Raw genomic sequence first — 23617 nt, forward strand, 5'->3', positions numbered from 1 at the left:
ACAGGGACAGAGACATGGTCAGGGACAGAGACATGGTCAGGGACAGAGACATGGTTCAGGGACAGAGACAGAGAGAGGTTCAGGTACAGGGACAGGGACAGGGTCAGGGTAAGGGACAGAGACATGGTCAGGGACAGAGACAGGTTCAGGGACAGAGACAGAGACATGGTCAGGGACAGAGACATGGTCAGGGACAGAGACATGGTCAGAGACAGAGACATGGTCAGGGACAGAGACAGGTTCAGGGATAGAGACATGGTCAGGGACAGAGACATGGTCAGGGACAGAGACATGGTCAGGGACAGAGACATGGTCAGGGACAGGGACAGAGACATGGTCAGGGATAGAGACAGGTTCAGGGACAGGGACAGAGACATGGTCAGGGACAGAGACATGGTCAGGGACAGAGACATGGTCAGGGACAGAGACAGGGACAGAGACAGGGACAGAGACATGGTCAGGGACAGAGACATGGTCAGGGACAGAGACATAGTCAGGGACAGAGACATGGTCAGGGACAGAGACATGGTCAGGGACAGAGACATGGTCAGGGTCAGAGACATGGTCAGGGTCAGAGACATGGTCATGGTCAGGGACAGAGACATGGTCAGGGACAGAGACATGGTCAGGGACAGGGACAGAGACATGGTCAGGGACAGAGACATGGTCAGGGACAGAGACATGGTCAGGGATAGAGACAGGTTCAGGGACAGGGACAGAGACAGGGACAGGTTCAGGGACAGAGACAGGGACAGGTTCAGGGACAGGGACAGGTTCAGGGACAGAGACAGGGACAGAGACATGGTCAGGGACAGAGACAGGGTCAGAGACAGAGACAGGTTCAGGGACAGGGACATGGTCAGGGACAGAGACATGGTCAGGGACAGAGACATGGTCAGGGACAGAGACAGGGACAGAGACATGGTCAGGGACAGAGACAGGTTCAGGGACAGGGACAGAGACAGGGACAGAGACATGGTCAGGGACAGAGACAGGGACAGAGACATGGTCAGGGACAGAGACAGGTTCAGGGACAGAGACATGGTCAGGGACAGGGACAGGGACAGAGACAGGTTCAGGGACAGAGACAGGTTCAGGGACATGGTCAGAGACATGGTCAGGGACAGAGACATGGTCAGGGACAGAGACAGGTTCAGGGACAGAGACAGGGACAGAGACATGGTCAGAGACATGGTCAGGGACAGGGACAGAGACATGGTCAGAGACATGGTCAGGGACAGGGTCAGAGACATGGTCAGAGACAGGTTCAGGGACAGGGACAGAGACATGGTCAGAGACATGGTCAGGGACAGGGACAGAGACAGAGACATGGTCAGAGACATGGTCAGAGACATGGTCAGGGACAGGGACAGAGACATGGTCAGAGACATGGTCAGGGACAGGGACAGAGACAGAGACATGGTCAGAGACATGGTCAGGGACAGGGACAGAGACATGGTCAGAGACATGGTCAGGGACAGGGACAGAGACAGAGACATGGTCAGAGACATGGTCAGGGACAGGGACAGAGACATGGTCAGAGACATGGTCAGGGACAGGGTCAGAGACATGGTCAGGGACAGAGACATGGTCAGGGACAGAGACATGGTCAGGGACAGAGACAGGTTCAGGGACAGGGACATGGTCAGGGACAGAGACATGGTCAGGGACAGAGACATGGTCAGGGACAGAGACATGGTCAGAGTCAGAGACATGGTCAGGGACAGAGACATGGTCAGGGACAGAGACATGGTCAGGGACAGGGACAGAGACATGGTCAGGGACAGAGACAGAGACAGGTTCAGGGACAGAGACAGAGACATGGTCAGGGACAGAGACATGGTCAGGGACAGAGACATAGTCAGGGACAGAGACATGGTCAGGGACAGAGACATGGTCAGGGACAGAGACAGGTTCAGGGACAGGGACAGAGACATGGTCAGGGACAGAGACATGGTCAGGGACAGAGACATAGTCAGGGACAGAGACATGGTCAGGGACAGAGACATGGTCAGGGACAGAGACATGGTCAGGGACAGAGACATAGTCAGGGACAGAGACATGGTCAGGGACAGAGACATGGTCAGGCTCAGAGACATGGTCAGGGTCAGAGACATGGTCAGGGTCAGGGACAGAGACATAGTCAGGGACAGAGACATGGTCAGGGACAGAGACATAGTCAGGGACAGAGACAGAGACATGGTTAGGGATAGAGACAGAGACATGGACAGAGACAGAGACATGGTCAGGGACAGAGACATGGTCAGGGACAGGGACAGAGACATGGTCAGGGACAGAGACATGGTCAGGGACAGAGACAGGGACAGAGACATGGTCAGGGACAGAGACATAGTCAGGGACAGAGACATGGTCAGGGACAGAGACAAGGTCAGGGACAGAGACATGGTCAGGGACAGAGACATAGTCAGGGACAGAGACATGGTCAGGGACAGAGACATGGTCAGGCTCAGAGACATGGTCAGGGTCAGAGACATGGTCAGGGTCAGGGACAGAGACATAGTCAGGGACAGAGACATGGTCAGGGACAGAGACATAGTCAGGGACAGAGACAGAGACATGGTCAGGGATAGAGACAGAGACATGGACAGAGACAGAGACATGGTCAGGGACAGAGACATGGTCAGGGACAGGGACAGAGACATGGTCAGGGACAGAGACATGGTCAGGGACAGAGACATGGTCAGGGATAGAGACAGATACATGTTCAGGGACAGAGACAGAGACATAGTCAGGGACAGAGACATGGTCAGGGATAGAGACAGAGACATGGTCAGGGATAGAGACAGAGACATGGTCAGGGACAGAGACAGAGACATGGTCAGGGACAGAGACATGGTCAGGGACAGAGACATGGTCAGGGACAGAGACAGAGACATGGTCAGGGATAGAGACAGAGACATGGTCAGGGACAGAGACAGAGACATGGTCAGGGATAGAGACAGAGACATGGTCAGGGACAGAGACAGAGACATGGTCAGGGAGACATGGTCAGGGATAGAGACAGAGACATGGTCAGGGACAGAGACAGGGACAGAGACAGGGTCAGAGACATGGTCAGGGACAGAGACAGGGACAGAGACATGGTCAGGGACAGAGACATGGTCAGGGTCAGAGACATGGTCAGGGACAGAGACATGGTCAGGGACAGAGACATGGTCAGGGTCAGAGACATGGTCAGGGTCAGAGACATGGTCAGGGACAGAGACATGGTCAGGGACAGAGACATGGTCAGGGTCAGAGACATGGTCAGGGTCAGGGACAGAGACATAGTCAGGGACAGAGACATGGTCAGGGTCAGGGACATAGTCAGGGACAGAGACAGAGACATGGTCAGGGATAGAGACAGAGACATGGTCAGGGACAGAGACAGGTTCAGGGACAGAGACATGGTCAGGGTCAGGGACAGAGACATGGTCAGGGACAGAGACAGAGACATGGTCAGGGATAGAGACAGATACATGGTCAGGGACAAGGACAGAGACATGGTCAGGGACAGAGACATGGTCAGGGACAGAGACAGAGACATGGTCAGGGACAGAGACAGAGACATGGTCAGGGACAGAGACATGGTCAGGGACAGAGACAGAGACATGGTCAGGGATAGAGACAGAGACATGGACAGAGACATGGTCAGGGATAGAGACAGAGACATGGTCAGGGACAGAGACAGAGACATGGTCAGGGATAGAGACAGAGACATGGTCAGGGACAGAGACAGGGACAGAGACAGGGACAGAGACAGGAACAGAGACAGGGTCAGAGACATGGTCAGGGACAGAGACAGGGACAGAGACATGGTCAGGGATAGAGACAGAGACATGGTCAGGGACAGAGACAGGGACAGAGACAGAGACAGCGATATGTTCAGGGACAGAGACAGGGTCAGAGACATGGTCAGGGACAGAGACATGGTCAGGGACAGAGACAGAAACATGGTCAGACACAGAGACATGGTCAGGGACAGAGACAGGTCAGAGACATGGTCAGGGACAGGTTCAGGGACATGGTCAGGGACAGAGACATGGTCAGGGACAGAGACAGGGTCAGGGACAGAGACATGGTCAGGGACAGAGACATGGTCAGGGACAGAGACAGGTTCAGGGTCAGGGTCAGGGACAGGGACATAGTCAGGGACAGAGACATGGTCAGGGACAGAGACATGGTCAGGGACAGAGACATGGTCAGGGACAGGGACAGAGACATGGTCAGAGTCAGGGACAGGGACAGAGACATGGTCAGGGACAGAGACAGAGACAGGGACAGAGACAGGGACAGGGACAGGGACAGACATGGTCAGGGACAGAGACATGGTCAGAGTCAGGGACAGGGACATGGTCAGGGACAGAGACAGAGACGTTATTCCAGTACCTTATCTAGTTTAGCTTCGATCTCCACCACATCCGTCTCCACCTCATTGATGCCAGCCCTGCAGAAACACAAGATGAACAGACAGGTCAGCATCATACAGATCTATGATCAAGGAAGAGATGGAGAGATGGAGAGGAGAGATGGAGAGGGGAGGAGCGGAGAGATGGAGAGGAGTGATGGAGAGAAGAGATGGAGATGGAGAGGAGAGATGGAGAGGAGAGGAGAGATGGAGAGAAGAGATGGAGAGGAGAGATGGAGAGGAGAGATGGAGAGAAGAGATGGAGAGGAGAGATGAAGAGGAGAGATGGAGAGATGGAGAGGAGAGATGGAGAGGAGAGGAGAGATGGAGAGGAGAGATGGAGAGGAGAGATGAAGAGGAGAGATGGAGAGGAGAGATGAAGAGGAGAGATGAAGAGGAGAGATGAAGAGGAGAGATGGAGAGGAGAGATGAAGAGGAGAGATGGAGAGGAGAGATGGAGAGGAGAGATGGAGAGGAGAGATGAGGAGAGATGGAGAGGAGAGATGAGAGGAGAGATGGAGAGGAGAGATGAAGAGGAGAGATGAGAGAAGAGATGGAGAGGAGAGATGGAGAGGAGAGATGGAGAGGAGAGATGAGGAGAGATGGAGAGGAGAGATGAGAGGAGAGATGGAGAGGAGAGATGAGGAGGAGTGGAGAGAAGAGGAGAGGAGTAAAGAGGAGAGATGGAGAGGAGAGATGAGGAGGAGTGGAGAGAAGAGGAGAGGAGAGGAGACGAGAGGAGTGGAGAGAAGAGGAGAGGAGACGAGAGGAGTGGAGAGAAGAGGAGAGAAGAGGAGAGGAGAGGAGACGAGAGGAGTGGAGAGAAGAGGAGAGGAGATGGGGAGTAGCACAGAGGAAAAGCCAGATTCCAGATCGACACTCAGATCCCTGTGTCACAAATCTAATGAGGATTAGTAGAACCCCTGAATCAATGCAGGCTATTCACAGTATAGCATGTCATAATCAACAATCAATATGGAAGAGTTTACTGCCCAAGCAGGCACGACTCACACGGAGTCAGGGGTCAGCCATACTAGGCATCACTACACACTATTGCACAGTTAAACACTGAATAAAGCAATTGTACACGAGAGGACGTGCAAAATGACTAGTTTAGAACGGTTGTGCTGCGGTCACCGGTACGAAGCGGGGGTACCGTAGATCAGAACAGTCTAAAACTAAATAAAGTTGCTATGCAACAACCTCAGATTTTCTACACCTGGTTACCAATTAAATTAAATAAAAAAACATTATTTTCATCCCTCAACGAAAATATAGGCCTTAGTCCCGACACATCTATTAAGGTTGCTAGCCAAGCCGGCTGAGAGTTTTTTGTTCTAAATGTTGGCATGGCAACGCTTTTACCGCAACGCTTACTAGCTAGCTAGCCAAGTACGGCTAACACAGTCAGGTCAAACAGTGCAGCAATCATTTCAGCAAAGTAGCTACATTTGCAGTTTTTTGTTGTTGTTGTTGTTGTGGTTGTTGTTATGGATTTATCCATAACAATGAGCACGATGTTGCCCGGCAGAGAAAACGTTCTCTCTCGTCAGAACACTTCTGAGGAGCTAGCCAACTGCACAACTAACGCAAATCATTTCAAAGACAGAAAACTAGCTGCATTTCATGTCGTTTCATGTCGTTCGTTTAAAAAATTACATTTCTTAGTATATATATATATATCCATAAAAATGATATCCATAAAAATGATGCTGATTCATGATTTCGACTGGCTGAGTACAGATGTCCGTTCATTCCATCAGTATCACGGCCTTAGAGAGCCTTTTTATTCTTGATAATGGTTAGGTCGGGGTGTGACTAGGGGGGGGGGTGTTCCTATCTAGGTTGTTTAGTTCTATGTTAGCCTGGTATGGTTCCCAATCAGAGGCAGCTGTCTATCGTCGTCTCTGATTGGGGATCATATTTAGGCAGCCTTTTCCCGCCTGTTGTTTGTGGGATCTTGTTTTTGCGTAGTGCCTGTGAACACTGCATTTACTTCACGTTTAGTTTGTTCGGTATTGTTTTTGGTGAGTTTAATTGTGGATGTGCTTGGTCCCACCCCCTGGGGGGGATGGCTAACGTGATAGGTCGGTCTGATGGGACCGTGGATGTGCATGGTCCCACCCCCTGGGGGGGATGGCTAACGTGATAGGTCGGTCTGATGGCCTTATTTTGTTCTGTGTGTGTGTGTGTGTGTGTGTGTGTGTGTGTGTGTGTCTGTGTGTGTGTGTGAAGCCACTTAGAGAAGCATGCTGAGGCCTAAGGGACCCCCTCCACGGCCCACATATAGGGGGTTACCATGACAACTGACCACTTCATGTGTGTGTGTGTGTGTTTATATTTGGGTCTAATGGAATAGTAAACCCCAAGGGGGAGAGAAGGCAGTCAGGGGGCAGCTGGGCATTCAACATCTACCACCTAATACACACACAGCCACAGGTAATGTATGGCCAGTAATGTATGGTCAGCTACAGGTAATGTATGGCCAGCTACAGGTAATGTATGGCCACAGGTAATGTATGGTCAGCTACAGGTAATGTATGGCCAGCTACAGGTAATGTATGGCCAGCTACAGGTAATGTATGGTCAGCTACAGGTAATGTATGGCCAGCTACAGGTAATGTATGGCCAGCTACAGGTAATGTATGGCCAGCTACAGGTAATGTATGGCCAGCTACGGGTAATGTATGGCCAACTACAGGTAATGTATTGTCAGCTACAGGTAATGTATTGTCAGCTACAGGTAATGTATTGTCAGCTACAGGTAATGTATGGTCAGCTACACTGGTGGGGGTAGATATGAAGGACACTGGTGGGGGTAGATATGAAGGACACTGGTGGGGTAGATATGAAGGACACTGGTGGGGGTAGATATGAAGGACACTGGTGGGGTAGATATGAAGGACACTGGTGGGGGTAGAGATGAAGGACACTGGTGGTGGTAGAAATGAAGACCACTGGTGGGGGTAGATATGAAAGACACTGGTGGGGGTAGATATGAAGGACACTGGTGGGGGTAGAGATGAAGGACACTGGTGGGGGTAGATATGAAGGACACTGGTGGGGGTAGATATGAAGGACACTGGTGGGGGTAGAAATGAACAGTAGAAAACTGGTGGGGGTAGATATGTACAGTAGAAAACTGGTGGGGGTAGAGATGAAGGACACTGGTTGGGGTAGAGATGAAGGACACTGGTTGGGGTAGAGATGAAGGACACTGGTTGGGGTAGATATGAAGGACACTGGTTGGGGTAGATATGTACAGTAGAAAACTGGTGGGGGTAGAGATGAAGGACACTGGTTGGGGTAGAGATGAAGGACACTGGTTGGGGTAGAGATGAAGGACACTGGTTGGGGTAGATATGAAGGACACTGGTGGGGGTAGATATGAAGGACACTGGTGGGGGTAGATATGAAGGACACTGGTTGGGGTAGAGATGAAGGACACTGGTTGGGGTAGAGATGAAGGACACTGGTTGGGGTAGAGATGAAGGACACTGGTTGGGGTAGATATGAAGGACACTGGTGGGGGTAGATATGAAGGACACTGGTGGGGGTAGAGATGAAGGACACTGGTTGGGGTAGAGATGAAGGACACTGGTTGGGGTAGATATGAAGGACACTGGTTGGGGTAGAGATTAGAGGAGTAAACTGGCGTGAATGAGACAGACGCCACAGGATGGAGGGAGAGAGAATCCTGAGATGATTTAGGACTTTGGGAACCATAGAAATAAGAATGAGTAGAAAGGGCATCTCCATTCAAGTTAATGCTGGCATAATGGATGGACTGGCAGCCATTTTGAGTGTACCCATGCTAGGAAGTAAAAGCAGGAAGTGTACCCTTCAATCTGTGCTGTGATTGGTTGTGTCATCTCAATTGACATTACAAAAAATACATTCCATTGCATGAGCCACATCCCTTAGTATATATTGAATGAACATTCTACATTACCATGGCAATCCAGCATCAGTTGATAGAACATTCTACATTACCATGGTAATCCAGCATCATTTGAATGAACATTCTACATTACCATGGCAATTCAGCATCAGTTGATAGAACATTCTACATTACCATGGTAATCCAGCATCAGTTGATAGAACATTCTACATTACCATGGTAATCATTGCATCACAATACCAGGCAGCCATTCCTAGTCAAAATGTAACCATGAGTTTACCAGTCAAAATGTAACCATGAGTTTACTAGTCAAAGTTCACCCATGAGTTTATCAGTCAAAGTTTGTTTACCCATGAGTTTACTAGTCAAAGTTTACCCATGAGTTTACTAGTCAAAGTTCACCCATGAGTTTACTAGTCAAAGTTCACCCATGAGTTTACTAGTCAAAGTTCACCCATGAGTTTACTAGTCAAAGTTCACCCATGAGTTTACTAGTCAAAGTTTACCCATGAGTTTACTAGTCAAAGTTTACCCATGAGTTTACTAGTCAAAGTTTACTCATGAGTTTACTAGTCAAAGTTTACTCATGAGTTTACTAGTCAAAGTTTACTCATGAGTTTACTAGTCAAAGTTTACTCATGAGTTTATCAGTCAAAGTTCACCCATGAGTTTACTAGTCAAAGTTCACCCATGAGTTTACTAGTCAAAGTTTACTCATGAGTTTACTAGTCAAAGTTTACTCATGAGTTTATCAGTCAAAGTTCACCCATGAGTTTATCAGTCAAAGTTCACCCATGAGTTTATCAGTCAAAGTTCACCCATGAGTTTACTAGTCAAAGTTTACTCATGAGTTTACTAGTCAAAGTTTACTCATGAGTTTACTAGTCAAAGTTCACCCATGAGTTTATCATTCAAAGTTCACCCATGAGTTTACTAGTCAAAGTTTACCCATGAGTTTACTAGTCAAAGTTTACTCATGAGTTTACTAGTCAAAGTTTACTCATGAGTTTATCAGTCAAAGTTCACCCATGAGTTTACTAGTCAAAGTTCACCCATGAGTTTACTAGTCAAAGTTTACTCATGAGTTTACTAGTCAAAGTTTACTCATGAGTTTATCAGTCAAAGTTCACCCATGAGTTTATCAGTCAAAGTTCACCCATGAGTTTATCAGTCAAAGTTCACCCATGAGTTTACTAGTCAAAGTTTACTCATGAGTTTACTAGTCAAAGTTTACTCATGAGTTTACTAGTCAAAGTTCACCCATGAGTTTATCATTCAAAGTTCACCCATGAGTTTATCAGTCAAAGTTCACCCATGAGTTTATCAGTCAAAGTTCACCCATGAGTTTACTAGTCAAAGTTTACTCATGAGTTTACTAGTCAAAGTTTACTCATGAGTTTACTAGTCAAAGTTCACCCATGAGTTTATCATTCAAAGTTCACCCATGAGTTTACTAGTCAAAGTTCACCCATGAGTTTACTAGTCAAAGTTCACCCATGAGTTTACTAGTCAAAGTTCACCCATGAGTTTACTAGTCAAAGTTCACCCATGAGTTTACTAGTCAAAGTTCACCCATGAGTTTACTAGTCAAAGTTTACCCATGAGTTTACTAGTCAAAGTTTACTCATGAGTTTACTAGTCAAAGTTCACCCATGAGTTTACTAGTCAAAGTTCACCCATGAGTTTACTAGTCAAAGTTTACCCATGAGTTTATCAGTCAAAGTTCACCCATGAGTTTATCAGTCAAAGTTCACCCATGAGTTTACTAGTCAAAGTTTACTCATGAGTTTACTAGTCAAAGTTCACCCATGAGTTTATCAGTCAAAGTTCACCCATGAGTTTATCAGTCAAAGTTCACCCATGAGTTTATCAGTCAAAGTTCACCCATGAGTTTACTAGTCAAAGTTTACTCATGAGTTTACTAGTCAAAGTTCACCCATGAGTTTATCAGTCAAAGTTCACCCATGAGTTTACTAGTCAAAGTTCACCCATGAGTTTATCAGTCAAAGTTCACCCATGAGTTTATCAGTCAAAGTTCACCCATGAGTTTACTAGTCAAAGTTCACCCATGAGTTTACTAGTCAAAGTTCACCCATGAGTTTACCAGTCAAAGTTCACCCATGAGTTTACTAGTCAAAGTTCACCCATGAGTTTATCAGTCAAAGTTCACCCATGAGTTTACTCATGAGTTTATCAGTCAAAGTTCACCCATGAGTTTACTAGTCAAAGTTCACCCATGAGTTTACTAGTCAAAGTTCACCCATGAGTTTATCAGTCAAAGTTCACCCATGATTTTACTCATGAGTTTATCAGTCAAAGTTCACCCATGAGTTTACTCATGAGTTTATCAGTCAAAGTTCACCCATGAGTTTACTAGTCAAAGTTCACCCATGAGTTTACCAGTCAAAGTTCACCTATGAGTTTACTCATGAGTTTATGGTCGGAACACCCACAGATTGTTTCCGTGGCGAGGGAGAACTTCACACCTGTGTTCTAGAACACACATCAGTTGTCTCCCGGGAGATGGTGACCTCACAATCACAACACCAAGCTCACACTCTTCCAAACAGCTGACTAACCAACGTGACTCATCCAATAACACAAAATACAATGTCCTTCTATTGAAGGGAGTTTCTTTAAAAATCTAATAACAGCTCGGGCCTCCTGAGTGGCGCAGCGGTCTAAGGCACTGCATCGCAGTGCTAGAGGCGTCACTGGGGGTTTTACTTGAACACATTCCCAGAATTCCACAGTTCAGATTTAGGCCTCTTCTCTATCCACTACATCCCATTTCAATCTCTGCTCTCTCCCTCCTCCTGTTAATGGTTGACATCAATCCCTCTAACACTAAGCATAAACAAAGTAACTGCTGTTCTGTCTGTAGTGTAGCATCTATTAACACAGTAATAACAAGAGAGAGAGAGAGAGAGGGGGGGATAGAGAGAGAGAGAGAGAGAGAGAGAGAGAGGGAGAGATAGAGAGAGAGGGGGAGAGAGAGACAGAGAGAGAGAGAGAGAGAGGGGGAGAGAGAGAGACAGAGAGAGAGATGGGGAGATAGAGAGAGAGATGGGGAGAGAGAGGGAGGGAGGGAGAGAGATGGGGAGAGAGAGGGAGGGAGGGAGAGAGGGAGAGAGGGGGAGGGAGGGAGAGAGAGACAGAGAGTGAGGTGAGAGAGAGAGAGAGAGAGAGAGACAGAGAGAGAGAGAGAGAGAGAGAGAGAGAGAGAGAGAGAGAGAGAGAGAGAGAGAGAGAGAGAGAGAGAGGGAAGGGGTAATTCTGCAAAAACACCCTTCTCCCTGTCAGAGTCCATGAAGTCATGACGAACTCTGAGCAGTTTAGCCTTTTTTTTATAAATGAATGTTGTTCTGGAGGCAGCTCTGCAGTGGTCACTAGCTGGCACAGCCACAAAGTCATACAATCTGATTTGAACCCTAACCTTAACCCTGACTTTAACCCTAACCTTAACCCTGACTTTAATCCTAACCTTAACCCTGACTTTAACCCTAACCTTAACCCTGACTTTAATCCTAACCTTAACCCTGACTTTAATCCTAACCTTAACCCTGACTTTAATCCTAACCTTAACCCTGACTTTAATCCTAACCTTAACCCTGACTTTAATCCTAACCTTAACCCTGACTTTAATCCTAACCTTAACCCTGACTTTAATCCTAACCTTAACCACACTCCTAACCCTAATGCCTAACCTTGAATTAAGACCAAAAAGTACATTTTCATGAATTTTTGCAATATAACCAATTCTGACTTTGCAGCTGGCTTATCTAAGGGGAAATCACTCAGTTCTGCCTCCTTCAACAAGGGCATGACTTTCTACACACACACACACACACACACACACACACACACACACACACACACACACACACACACACACACACACACACACACACATATGCTGGGGCACTCATGTGAACAGGCATTTTAGGGGGTTGGAGAAATCAATAATCTAACACAAAGCTGTCATGATGTCAAGGTTACGCTCTAATGTGTGTGTGTGTGTGTGTGTGTGTGTGTGTGCAGCAGTGGTCACCAAATGGTCGATCGTGATCGACTGGTCGATCTCCAAAATCAATCACCAAACATTTCTGTAAAAAACATCCGATGATAAATCCTTGTGGCTCCATCTCTGTTCACTGGATTCAGCAGCTCTGGCACCGGGAGGTAAAATGATCCCATTTTAAACCATTTCACTGGCCAATCAGATAGCTCAGATCACCATTTCATGTGTCTGGAGGCGGAACTCAGCCTACCCGGCAGGCCCAGATAGCCAATCAAGTGCACCTATAGACCTACCGCTGGCCAATCAGATAGCTCAGATCACCATTTCATGTGTCTGGAGGCGGAACTCAGCCTACACGGCAGGCCCAGATAGCCAATCAAGTGCACCTATAGACCTACCGCTGGCCAATCAGATAGCTCAGATCACCATTTCATGTGTCTGGAGGCGGAACTCAGCCTACCCGGCAGGCCCAGATAGCCAATCAAGTGCACCTATAGACCTACCGCTGGCCAATCAGATAGCTCAGATCACCATTTCATGTGTTTGGAGGCGGAACTCAGCCTACCTGGCAGGCCCAGATAGCCAATCAAGTGCACCTATAGACCTACCGCTGGCCAATCAGATAGCTCAGATCACCATTTCATGTGTCTGGAGGCGGAACTCAGCCTACCCGGCAGGCCCAGATAGCCAATCAAGTGCACCTATAGACCTACCGCTGGCCAATCAGATAGCTCAGATCACCATTTCATGTGCCTGGAGGCGGAACTCAGCCTACACGGCAGGCCCAGATAGCCAATCAAGTGCACCTATAGACCTACCGCTGGCCAATCAGAACCTGGAACACATAGCAATGTTGATACGGTGAGATTTCAAACCTCATAAAACCATGACTAGAGAGAGATTCAACAACATACAGCAAAGAGTTGCTGTTTCTACGATGTTTGTTGTATTTATTTATTTGTAAAAAAATATATATATAATTTTTAATTACAGAATATTAGAGCTTTTTCTCAATCGTTTATGAGCACTTTTTAGAACAATGCCGGTTTTGGAAAAACAGTAAATATTTTTTCAAAATGTGTCTAGCCTTCTCAAAACATAAATGCATTCATCAAAAGAACACGACTGTCTGCTAAGAGATGAACACTAAAATATATGCCTGGAGTCTAAGCTGACAAAACAGAAAGTTAGTTTGTCTTTTCAAAGATCCCAGGACATCAAAAGGAATTCTTAGCAGTCACTAAATCATGACGATCACATTTGGAAATACAACTATTATTATTTAAATTCATGTCCTTTTAGGTATATTCATGTCCTTTTAGGTATATTTCTGTCCTTTTAGGTATATTTCTGTCCTTTTAGGTATATTTCTGTCCTTTTAGGAGGTATATTTCTGTCCTTTTAGGTATATTTCTGTCCTTTTAGGTATATTTCTGTCCTTTTAGGTATATTTCTGTCCTTTTAGGTGGTATATTTCTGTCCTTTTAGGTATATTTCTGTCCTTTTAGGTATATTTCTGTCCTTTTAGGTATATTTCTGGTATATTTCTGTCCTTTTAGGTATATTTCTGTCCTTTTAGGTATATTTCTGTCCTTTTAGGTATATTTCTGTCCTTTTAGGAGGTATATTTCTGTCCTTTTAGGTATATTTCTGTCCTTTTAGGAGGTATATTTCTGTCCTTTTAGGTATATTTCTGTCCTTTTAGGTATATTTCTGTCCTTTTAGGTATATTTCTGTCCTTTTAGGTATATTTCTGTCCTTTTAGGTATATTTCACCAAACAATTTCATACACATCAAATCAAATATTATTCCTGATCAAAAAGAATATAGAAAATTAACACATTGTGTTAACCACATTCATCACCATCCAACTCCATACATTTATATTCAACACATAGACTGACCACACTAAGGCTGACCACATAAAGGCTGACCACACTAAGGCTGACCACACTAAGGCTGACCACACTAAGGCTGACCACACTAAGGCTGACCACACATAGACTGACAACACTAAGACTGACCACACATAGACTGACCACACATAGACTGACCACATAAAGGCTGACCACACTAAGGCTGACCACACAGACTGACCACACTAAGGCTGACCACACTAAGACTGACCACACATAGACTGACCACACTAAGGCTGACCACACTAAGACTGACCACACATAGACTGACCACACTAAGGCTGACCACACATAGACTGACCACATAAAGGCTGACCACACTAAGGCTGACCACACTAAGGCTGACCACACATAGACTGACCACACATAGACTGACCACATAAAGGCTGACCACATAAAGACTGACCACACTAAGGCTGACCACATAAAGTCTGACCACACTAAGGCTGACCACATAAAGGCTGACCACACTAAGGCTGACCACATAAAGGCTGACCACACATAGACTGACCACACATAGACTGACCACACATAGACTGACCACATAAAGGCTGACCACATAAAGGCTGACCACATAAAGACTGACCACATAAAGGCTGACCACACTAAGGCTGACCACACATAGACTGACCACACATAGACTGACCACATAAAGGCTGACCACATAAAGGCTGACCACATAAAGACTGACCACACTAAGGCTGACCACATAAAGGCTGACCACACTAAGGCTGACCACACTAAGGCTGACCACATAAAGGCTGACCACACTAAGGCTGACCACATAAAGGCTGACCACACTAAGGCTGACCACATAAAGGCTGACCACATAAAGGCTGACCACACATAGACTGACCACACATAGGCTGACCACATAAAGGCTGACCACATAAAGGCTGACCACATAAAGGCTGACCACACTAAGGCTGACCACACTAAGGCTGACCACACTAAGGCTGACCACACTAAGGCTGACCACACTAAGGCTGACCACACTAAGGCTGACCACATAAAGGCTGACCACACATAGACTGACCACATAAAGGCTGACCACATAAAGGCTGACCACACTAAGGCTGACCACATAAAGGCTGACCACATAAAGGCTGACCACATAAAGGCTGACCACACATAGACTGACAACACATAAAGGCTGACCACATAAAGGCTGACCACACATAGACTGACCACACATAGACTGACCACACATAGACTGACCACACATAGACTGACCACACATAAAGGCTGACCACATAAAGACTGACCACATAAAGACTGACCACACATAGACTGACCACACTAAGGCTGACCACACATAGACTGACCACATAAAGGCTGACCACACATAGACTGACCACATAAAGGCTGACCACATAAAGGCTGACCACACTAAGGCTGACCACACATAGACTGACCACATAAAGGCTGACCACATAAAGGCTGACCACATAAAGGCTGACCACACTAAGGCTGACCACATAAAGACTGACCACATAAAGACTGACCACACATAGACTGACCACACTAAGGCTGACCACACATAGACTGACCACACACAGGCTGACCACACTAAGGCTGACCACACTAAGACTGACCACACACAGGCTGACCACACTAAGGCTGACCACACTAAGGCTGACCACATAAAGGCTGACCACACTAAGGCTGACCACATAAAGGCTGACCACATAAAGGCTGACCACACATAGACTTACCACACATAGACTGACCACACATAGACTGACCACATAAAGGCTGACCACACTAAGACTGACCACATAAAGGCTGACCACACATAGACTGACCACACATAGACTGACCACACATAGACTGACCACATAAAGGCTGACCACACTAAGACTGACCACATAAAGGCTGACCACACATAGACTGACCACACATAGACTGACCACACTAAGGCTGACCACACATAGACTGACCACATAAAGGCTGACCACACTAAGACTGACCACACATAGACTGACCACACTAAGGCTGACCACATAAAGGCTGACCACACTAAGGCTGACCACACATAGACTGACCACATAAAGGCTGACCACACTAAGACTGACCACACATAGACTGACCACACTAAGGCTGACCACATAAAGGCTGACCACACATAGACTGACCACACTAAGGCTGACCACATAAAGGCTGACCACACATAGACTGACCACACATAGACTGACCACACATAGACTGACCACACTAAGGCTGACCACACATAGACTGACCACATAAAGGCTGACCACACTAAGACTGACCACACATAGACTGACCACACATAAAGGCTGACCACACATAGACTGACCACACATAGACTGACCACACATAGACTGACCACACTAAGGCTGACCACATAAAGGCTGACCACATAAAGGCTGACCACATAAAGGCTGACCACACTAAGGCTGACCACACATAGACTGACCACACATAGACTGACCACACTAAGGCTGACCACACATAGACTGACCACACATAGACTGACCACACTAAGGCTGACCACACATAGACTGACCACACATAGACTGACCACACTTAAGGCTGACCACACATAGACTGACCACACATAGACTGACCACACTAAGGCTGACCACACATAGACTGACCACACATAGACTGACCACACTAAGGCTGACCACACATAGACTGACCACACTAAGGCTGACCACATAAAGGCTGACCACACTAAGGCTGACCACACATAGACTGACCACACATAGACTGACCACACTAAGGCTGACCACACATAGACTGACCACACATAGACTGACCACACTAAGGCTGACCACACATAGACTGACCACACATAGACTGACCACACATAGACTGACCACACATAGACTGACCACACTAAGGCTGACCACATAAAGGCTGACCACATAAAGGCTGACCACATAAAGGCTGACCACACTAAGGCTGACCACACATAGACTGACCACACTAAGGCTGACCACACATAGACTGACCACACATAGACTGACCACACTAAGGCTGACCACACATAGACTGACCACACATAGACTGACCACACATAGACTGACCACACATAGACTGACCACACTAAGGCTGACCACACTAAGGCTGACCACACATAGACTGACCACACTAAGGCTGACCACACACAGATGGGGATGTTCGCTAAACTGAGTATCCATTACATCACAATAATCACAGTAATCTAAACTGAGTATCCATTACATCACAGTAATCTAAACTGAGTATCCATTACATCACAAACGAAGTATTTGGATTTACTGATTAAGCGTCGCTGCGCTAATCTTCTCTGCAAGTTTGATTAAGTTGATTAAGTAGACACAGACTGTCTTAAGACACACACACACACACACACACACACACACACACACACACACACACACACACACACACACACACACACACATCTTCACACAGAGAGCAGCTCACTTCTGACTAATCTGTTATCTACCTCTCTGTCTCTGTCTGTCTGTCTGTCTGTCTGTCTGTCTGTCTGTCTGTCTCTCTCTCTCTCTGTCTCTCTCTCTCTCTGTCTCTCTCTCTGTCTCTCTCTCTCTCTCATCATCCCCTCATCAATATTAATAATTAGCAGGCTCAGAGGGCTAGTTGGAAGCTCTGCTCCCTCTCCCTTCAGGCGTTGAGATGGGAGTCACAGGGAGAGAGAGAGTGTGTGTTCTAAAGAGAAGGGAGTTGAGGGGGGGGGGACATCTGCAGAGTCTTTAAACACTGTCTAGCTTGAAACCAAGCCTCTGTCCTCCTAGCTGTGTCAGCCAAACACACACCACTAATCACACTAACACCCATTACTCCAAACTGTCCGCTTTTCACACCAAAACAAAAACCCACAAACTAGCCCAAATAAAACACAGTCTACTCAGTGACGCTTTCATTACAAACAAAGAGGCCTTCACTGCCCCACAAACACCCCGATCACAGGCTAACCTCGCCCTGATTCATTCTGACTCCCAGAAGAAACGATTGACTGAATTAACTGTGATCAGACAAAGCGGCTTATACATCATTGTGACAAAGATGGACAAGGTCTTCTTGTGTCTATTCTATAATCCATTTCATTTAACTGTTATGAGTCTCTTCTCTCTCCCAGAACCAAAGAGAAAAGCCATCCACCATCCCGAAACAACTATTGATAATAATTGCACCCACAACCTTGGTGTTGCCTAGCCTGGTCCAAGGCCTGTGTGTGCTGTCTTGACAACTCTCTTGTCGTTGCTGGCAAGACAGCCCAGATGTAGGACCAGGCTATATTGTCATATATGCCGTTCAGCATACACTTTTAGAGAAAGCGATTAGTCACGAGCGCGTACATTTATTTTGTAAAGGTAGCCCCCCAGCTGGAATTTAACTCATGATCCTAATGTTGCAAGCGAATTGGTCGACAAACTAAGGCACGGAGGCCAGGGGTCACGTGTGCTCCTCCCTCTTCGGCCTCTATGTCTCTCCCTTTGGTTCCTTCCCTATATATGTCACTCCCTTTGGTTCCTTCCCTATATCTGTCTCTCCCATTGGTTCCTTCCCTATATCTGTCTCTCCCTTTGTTTCCTTCCCCAGGCGTCATTGTTTCTGTTCCAGTTTCATGTCTGTGTGTTGTTCATGTTTCTTGTTTTGTATAATTTGTTTATTAATGATTCACTCCCTGAACTTGCTTCCTGACTCCCAGTGCACACGTTACACTAGGTGTTGGTCCATTTCTGCTTCCAGGCTGATAACCTGACTAATCTAACACCAGCTACACTGTAAACTAGAGTCACAGTCACAGTCACACTGTAAACTAGAGACACAGTCACACTGTAAACTAGAGTCACAGTCACACTGTAAACTAAAGACACAGTCACACTGTAAACTAAAGACCCATGTCACACTGTAAACTAAAGACACAGTCACACTGTAAACTAGAGTCACAGTCACACTGTAAACTAAAGACACAGTCACACTGTAAACTAAAGACACAGTCACACTGTAAACTAAACAGTCACACTGTAAACTAAAGACCAGTCACACTGTAAACTAGAGTCACAGTCACACTGTAAACTAAAGACACAGTCACACTGTAAACTAAAGACCCATGTCACAGTAAACAAAGACACAGTCACACTGTAAACTAAATATCAAGTCACACTGTAAACTAGAGTCACAGTCACACTGTAAACTAAAGACACAGTCACACTGTAAACTAAAGACCCAGTCACACTGTAAACTAAAGACACAGTCACACTGTAAACTAGAGTCACAGTCACACTGTAAACTAAAGACACAGTCACACTGTAAACTAGAGTCACAGTCACACTGTAAACTAAAGACACAGTCACACTGTAAACTAAAGACCCATGTCACACTGTAAACTAAAGACACAGTCACACTGTAAACTAGAGACAGTCACACTGTCAAAGACACTGTAAACTAAAGACCACAGTCACACACACTGTAAACTAAAGACAGTCACACTGTCTAAAGACACACTGTAAACTAAAGTCACAGTCACACTGTAAACTAAAGACAGTCACACTGTAAACTAAAGACACAGTCACACTGTAAACTAAAGACACAGTCACACTGTAAACTAAAGTCACAGTCACACTGTAAACTAAAGACACAGTCACACTGTAAACTAAAGACACAGTCACACTGTAAACTAAAGACACAGTCACACTGTAAACTAAAGACACAGCCACACTGTAAACTAAGTCACACTGTAAACTAAAGACAGTCACACTGTAAACTAAAGACACAGTCACACTGTAAACTAAAGACACAGTCACACTGTAAACTAGACACAGTCACACTGTAAACTAAAGAACAGTCACACTGTCACACAGTCACACTGTAAAAAGACTCACACTGTAAACTAGACACAGTCACACTGTAAACTAAAGACAGTCACACTGTAAACTAAAGACACACACTGTAAACAAAGACACAGTCACACTAAACTAAAGACAGTCACACTGTAAACTAAAGACAGTCACACTGTAAACTAAAGACACAGTCACACTGTAAACTAAAGACACAGTCACACTGTAAACTAAAGACACAGTCACACTGTAAACTAAAGACACAGTCACACTGTAAACTAAAGACAGTCACACTGTAAACTAAAGACACAGTCACACTGTAAACTAAAGACACAGTCACACTGTAAACTAAAGAGTCACACTGTAAACAAAGACACAGTCACACTGTAAACTAAAGACACACTGTAAACTAAAGACACACTGTAAACTAAAACTAAAGACACAGTCACACTGTCACACTGTAAACTAAAGACAGTCACAGTCAAAGACACTGTAAACTAAAGACACAGTCACACTGTAAACTACAGTCACACTGTAAACTAAAGACACAGTCACACTGTAAACTAGAGTCACAGTCACACTGTAAACTGAAGACCCAGTCACACTGTAAACTGAAGAAAGTCACACTGTAAACTAAAGGCACAGTCACACTGTAAACTAAAGACAGTCACACTGTAAACTAAAGACACAGTCACACTGTAAACTAAAGACAGTCACACTGTAAACTAAAGACAGTCACACTGTAAACTAAAGACACAGTCACACTGTAAACTAAAGACACAGTCACACTGTAAACTAAAGACACAGTCACACTGTAAACTAAAGACAGTCACACTGTAAACTAAAGACCCAGTCACACTGTAAACTAAAGACACAGTCACACTGTAAACTAAAGACGCAGTCAGACTGTAAACTAGAGTCACAGTCACACTGTAAAATAAAGACACAGTCACACTGTAAACTAAAGACAGTCACACTGTAAACTAAAGACAGTCACACTGTAAACTGAAGACCCAGTCACACTGTAAACTAGAGTCACAGTCACACTGTAAACTAAAGACAGTCACACTGTAAACTAAAGACACAGTCACACTGTAAACTAAAGACAGTCACACTGTAAACTAAAGACACAGTCACACTGTAAACTAAAGACACAGTCACACTGTAAACTAAAGTCACAGTCACACTGTAAACTAAAGGCCCAGTCACACTGTAAACTAAAGACACAGTCACACTGTAAACTAAAGACAGTCACACTGTAAACTAAAGACACAGTCACACTGTAAACTAAAGACAGTCACACTGTAAACTAAAGACAGTCACACTGTAAACTAAAGACACAGTCACACTGTAAACTAAAGACACAGTCACACTGTAAACTAAAGACAGTCACACTGTAAACTAAAGACAGTCACACTGTAAACTAAAGACAGTCACACTGTAAACTAAAGACAGTCACACTGTAAACTAAAGACAGTCACACTGTAAACTAAAGACAGTCACACTGTAAACTAAAGGCCCAGTCACACTGTAAACTAAAGACACAGTCACACTGTAAACTAAAGACCCAGTCACACTGTAAACTAAAGACACAGTCACACTGTAAACTAAAGACACAGTCACACTGTAAACTAAAGACACAGTCACACTGTAAACTAAAGGCCCAGTCACACTGTAAACTAAAGACACAGTCACACTGTAAACTAAAGACCCAGTCACACTGTAAACTAAAGACACAGTCACACTGTAAACTAGAGTCACCGTCACACTGTAAACTAGAGTCACCGTCACACTGTAAACTAGAGTCACAGTCACACTGTAAACTAAAGACAGTCACAGTCACAGTCACACTGTAAACTAAAGACACAGTCACACTGTAAACTAAAGACACAGTCACACTGTAAACTAGAGTCACAGTCACACTGTAAACTAGAGTCACAGTCACACTGTAAACTAAAGACACAGTCACACTGTAAACTAAAGACACAGTCACACTGTAAACTAAAGACACAGTCACACTGTAAACTAGAGTCACAGTCACACTGTAAACTAAAGACACATTCACACTGTAAACTAAAGACACAGTCAAACTGTAAACTAAAGACACAGTCACACTGTAAACTAGAGTCACAGTCACACTGTAAACTAAAGACAGTCACACTGTAAACTAAAGACACAGTCACACTGTAAACTAAAGACAGTCACACTGTAAACTAAGGACACAGTCACACTGTAAACTAAGGACACAGTCAAAGACAGTCACTGTAAAAAGACAGTCACACTGTAAACTAAAGACAGTCACACTGTAAACTAAAGACAGTCACACTGTAAACTAAAGACACAGTCACACTGTAAACTAAAGACACAGTCACACTGTAAACTAAAGGCCCAGTCTCACTGTAAACTAAAGACACAGTCACACTGTAAACTAAAGACAGTCACACTGTAAACTAAAGACAGTCACACTGTAAACTAAAGACCCAGTCACACTGTAAACTAAAGACAGTCACACTGTAAACTAAAGACACAGTCACACTGTAAACTAAACACAGTCACACTGTAAACTAAAGACAGTCACACTGTAAACTAAAAACTAAAGACACAGTTACACTGTAAACTAAAAACAGTCACACTGTAAACTAAACTGAAACTAAAGACCAGTCACACTGTAAACTAAAGACAGTCACACTGTAAACTAAAGACAGTCACACTGTAAACTAAAGACCCAGTCACACTGTAAACTAAAGACAGTCACACTGTAAACTAGAGTCACAGTCACACTGTAAACTAAAGACAGTCACACTGTAGACTAAATACAGTCACACTGTAACTGACTGTGTAACAGACTAATACCACAGTAGTACGTTGATCCCACGTGTCATGACCATAACTACACTGATTATACACACGCACACACACACACACGCACGCACGCACACACACACGCACACACACACACGGACGCACACACACACACGCACGCACGCACACACACACACACACACACACGCACACGCACACAACGCACGCACGCACACACACGCACACACACACGCACACACACACACAGACCAAATGAGCCACACAACCCCTTACTGTTCACAAAGCTCTCTGAAATCTGACAGTAAAACAAACCAATTACCAACACAGGAAACATCAGGTTTGTTTTGGGGGGCAACTCCCATTAGAATACTGGTATGTATACTCCAGCTGGGTTCCCTCATTCTGTTGTGGTGTGAAGGAAGTGTGAACCTATATGCTGCCAGATCTCTATGTTATCTCTTCCTCTAATCTGCAATGGTACCTGAGTTTACTATTTCGTGCACTCGTATGGGCCAGAACCGCATAGGGACTAGGGTGCCATTTGGGATATAGGGACTAGGGTGCCATTTGGGATATAGGGACTAGGGTGCCATTTGGGATATAGGGACTAGGGTGCCATTTGGGATATAGGGACTAGGGTGCCATTTGGGATATAGGGACTAGGGTGCCATTTGGGAAATAGGGACTAGGGTGCCATTTGGGATATAGGGACTAGGGTGCCATTTTCTGAT

The 23617-nt window shown here is 45.4% G+C and overlaps 1 protein-coding gene across 1 annotated transcript in view; it reads right to left on the reverse strand.

The window, feature by feature from the left end:
- LOC115125561 (arf-GAP with coiled-coil, ANK repeat and PH domain-containing protein 3-like) overlaps positions 1 to 23617 on the reverse strand; it is a 185149-nt gene that overhangs the window by 101536 nt on the left and 59996 nt on the right. Inside the window, exon 2 of the mRNA XM_065004415.1 lies at positions 4390 to 4447. Within this exon, the coding sequence (XP_064860487.1) occupies positions 4390 to 4447 (58 nt within the window). The remainder of the gene's footprint in view (positions 1 to 4389; positions 4448 to 23617) is intronic.

This window comes from Oncorhynchus nerka, linkage group LG2 (assembly GCF_034236695.1).
Source record: "Oncorhynchus nerka isolate Pitt River linkage group LG2, Oner_Uvic_2.0, whole genome shotgun sequence".
Classification (NCBI taxonomy): domain Eukaryota; kingdom Metazoa; phylum Chordata; class Actinopteri; order Salmoniformes; family Salmonidae; genus Oncorhynchus; species Oncorhynchus nerka.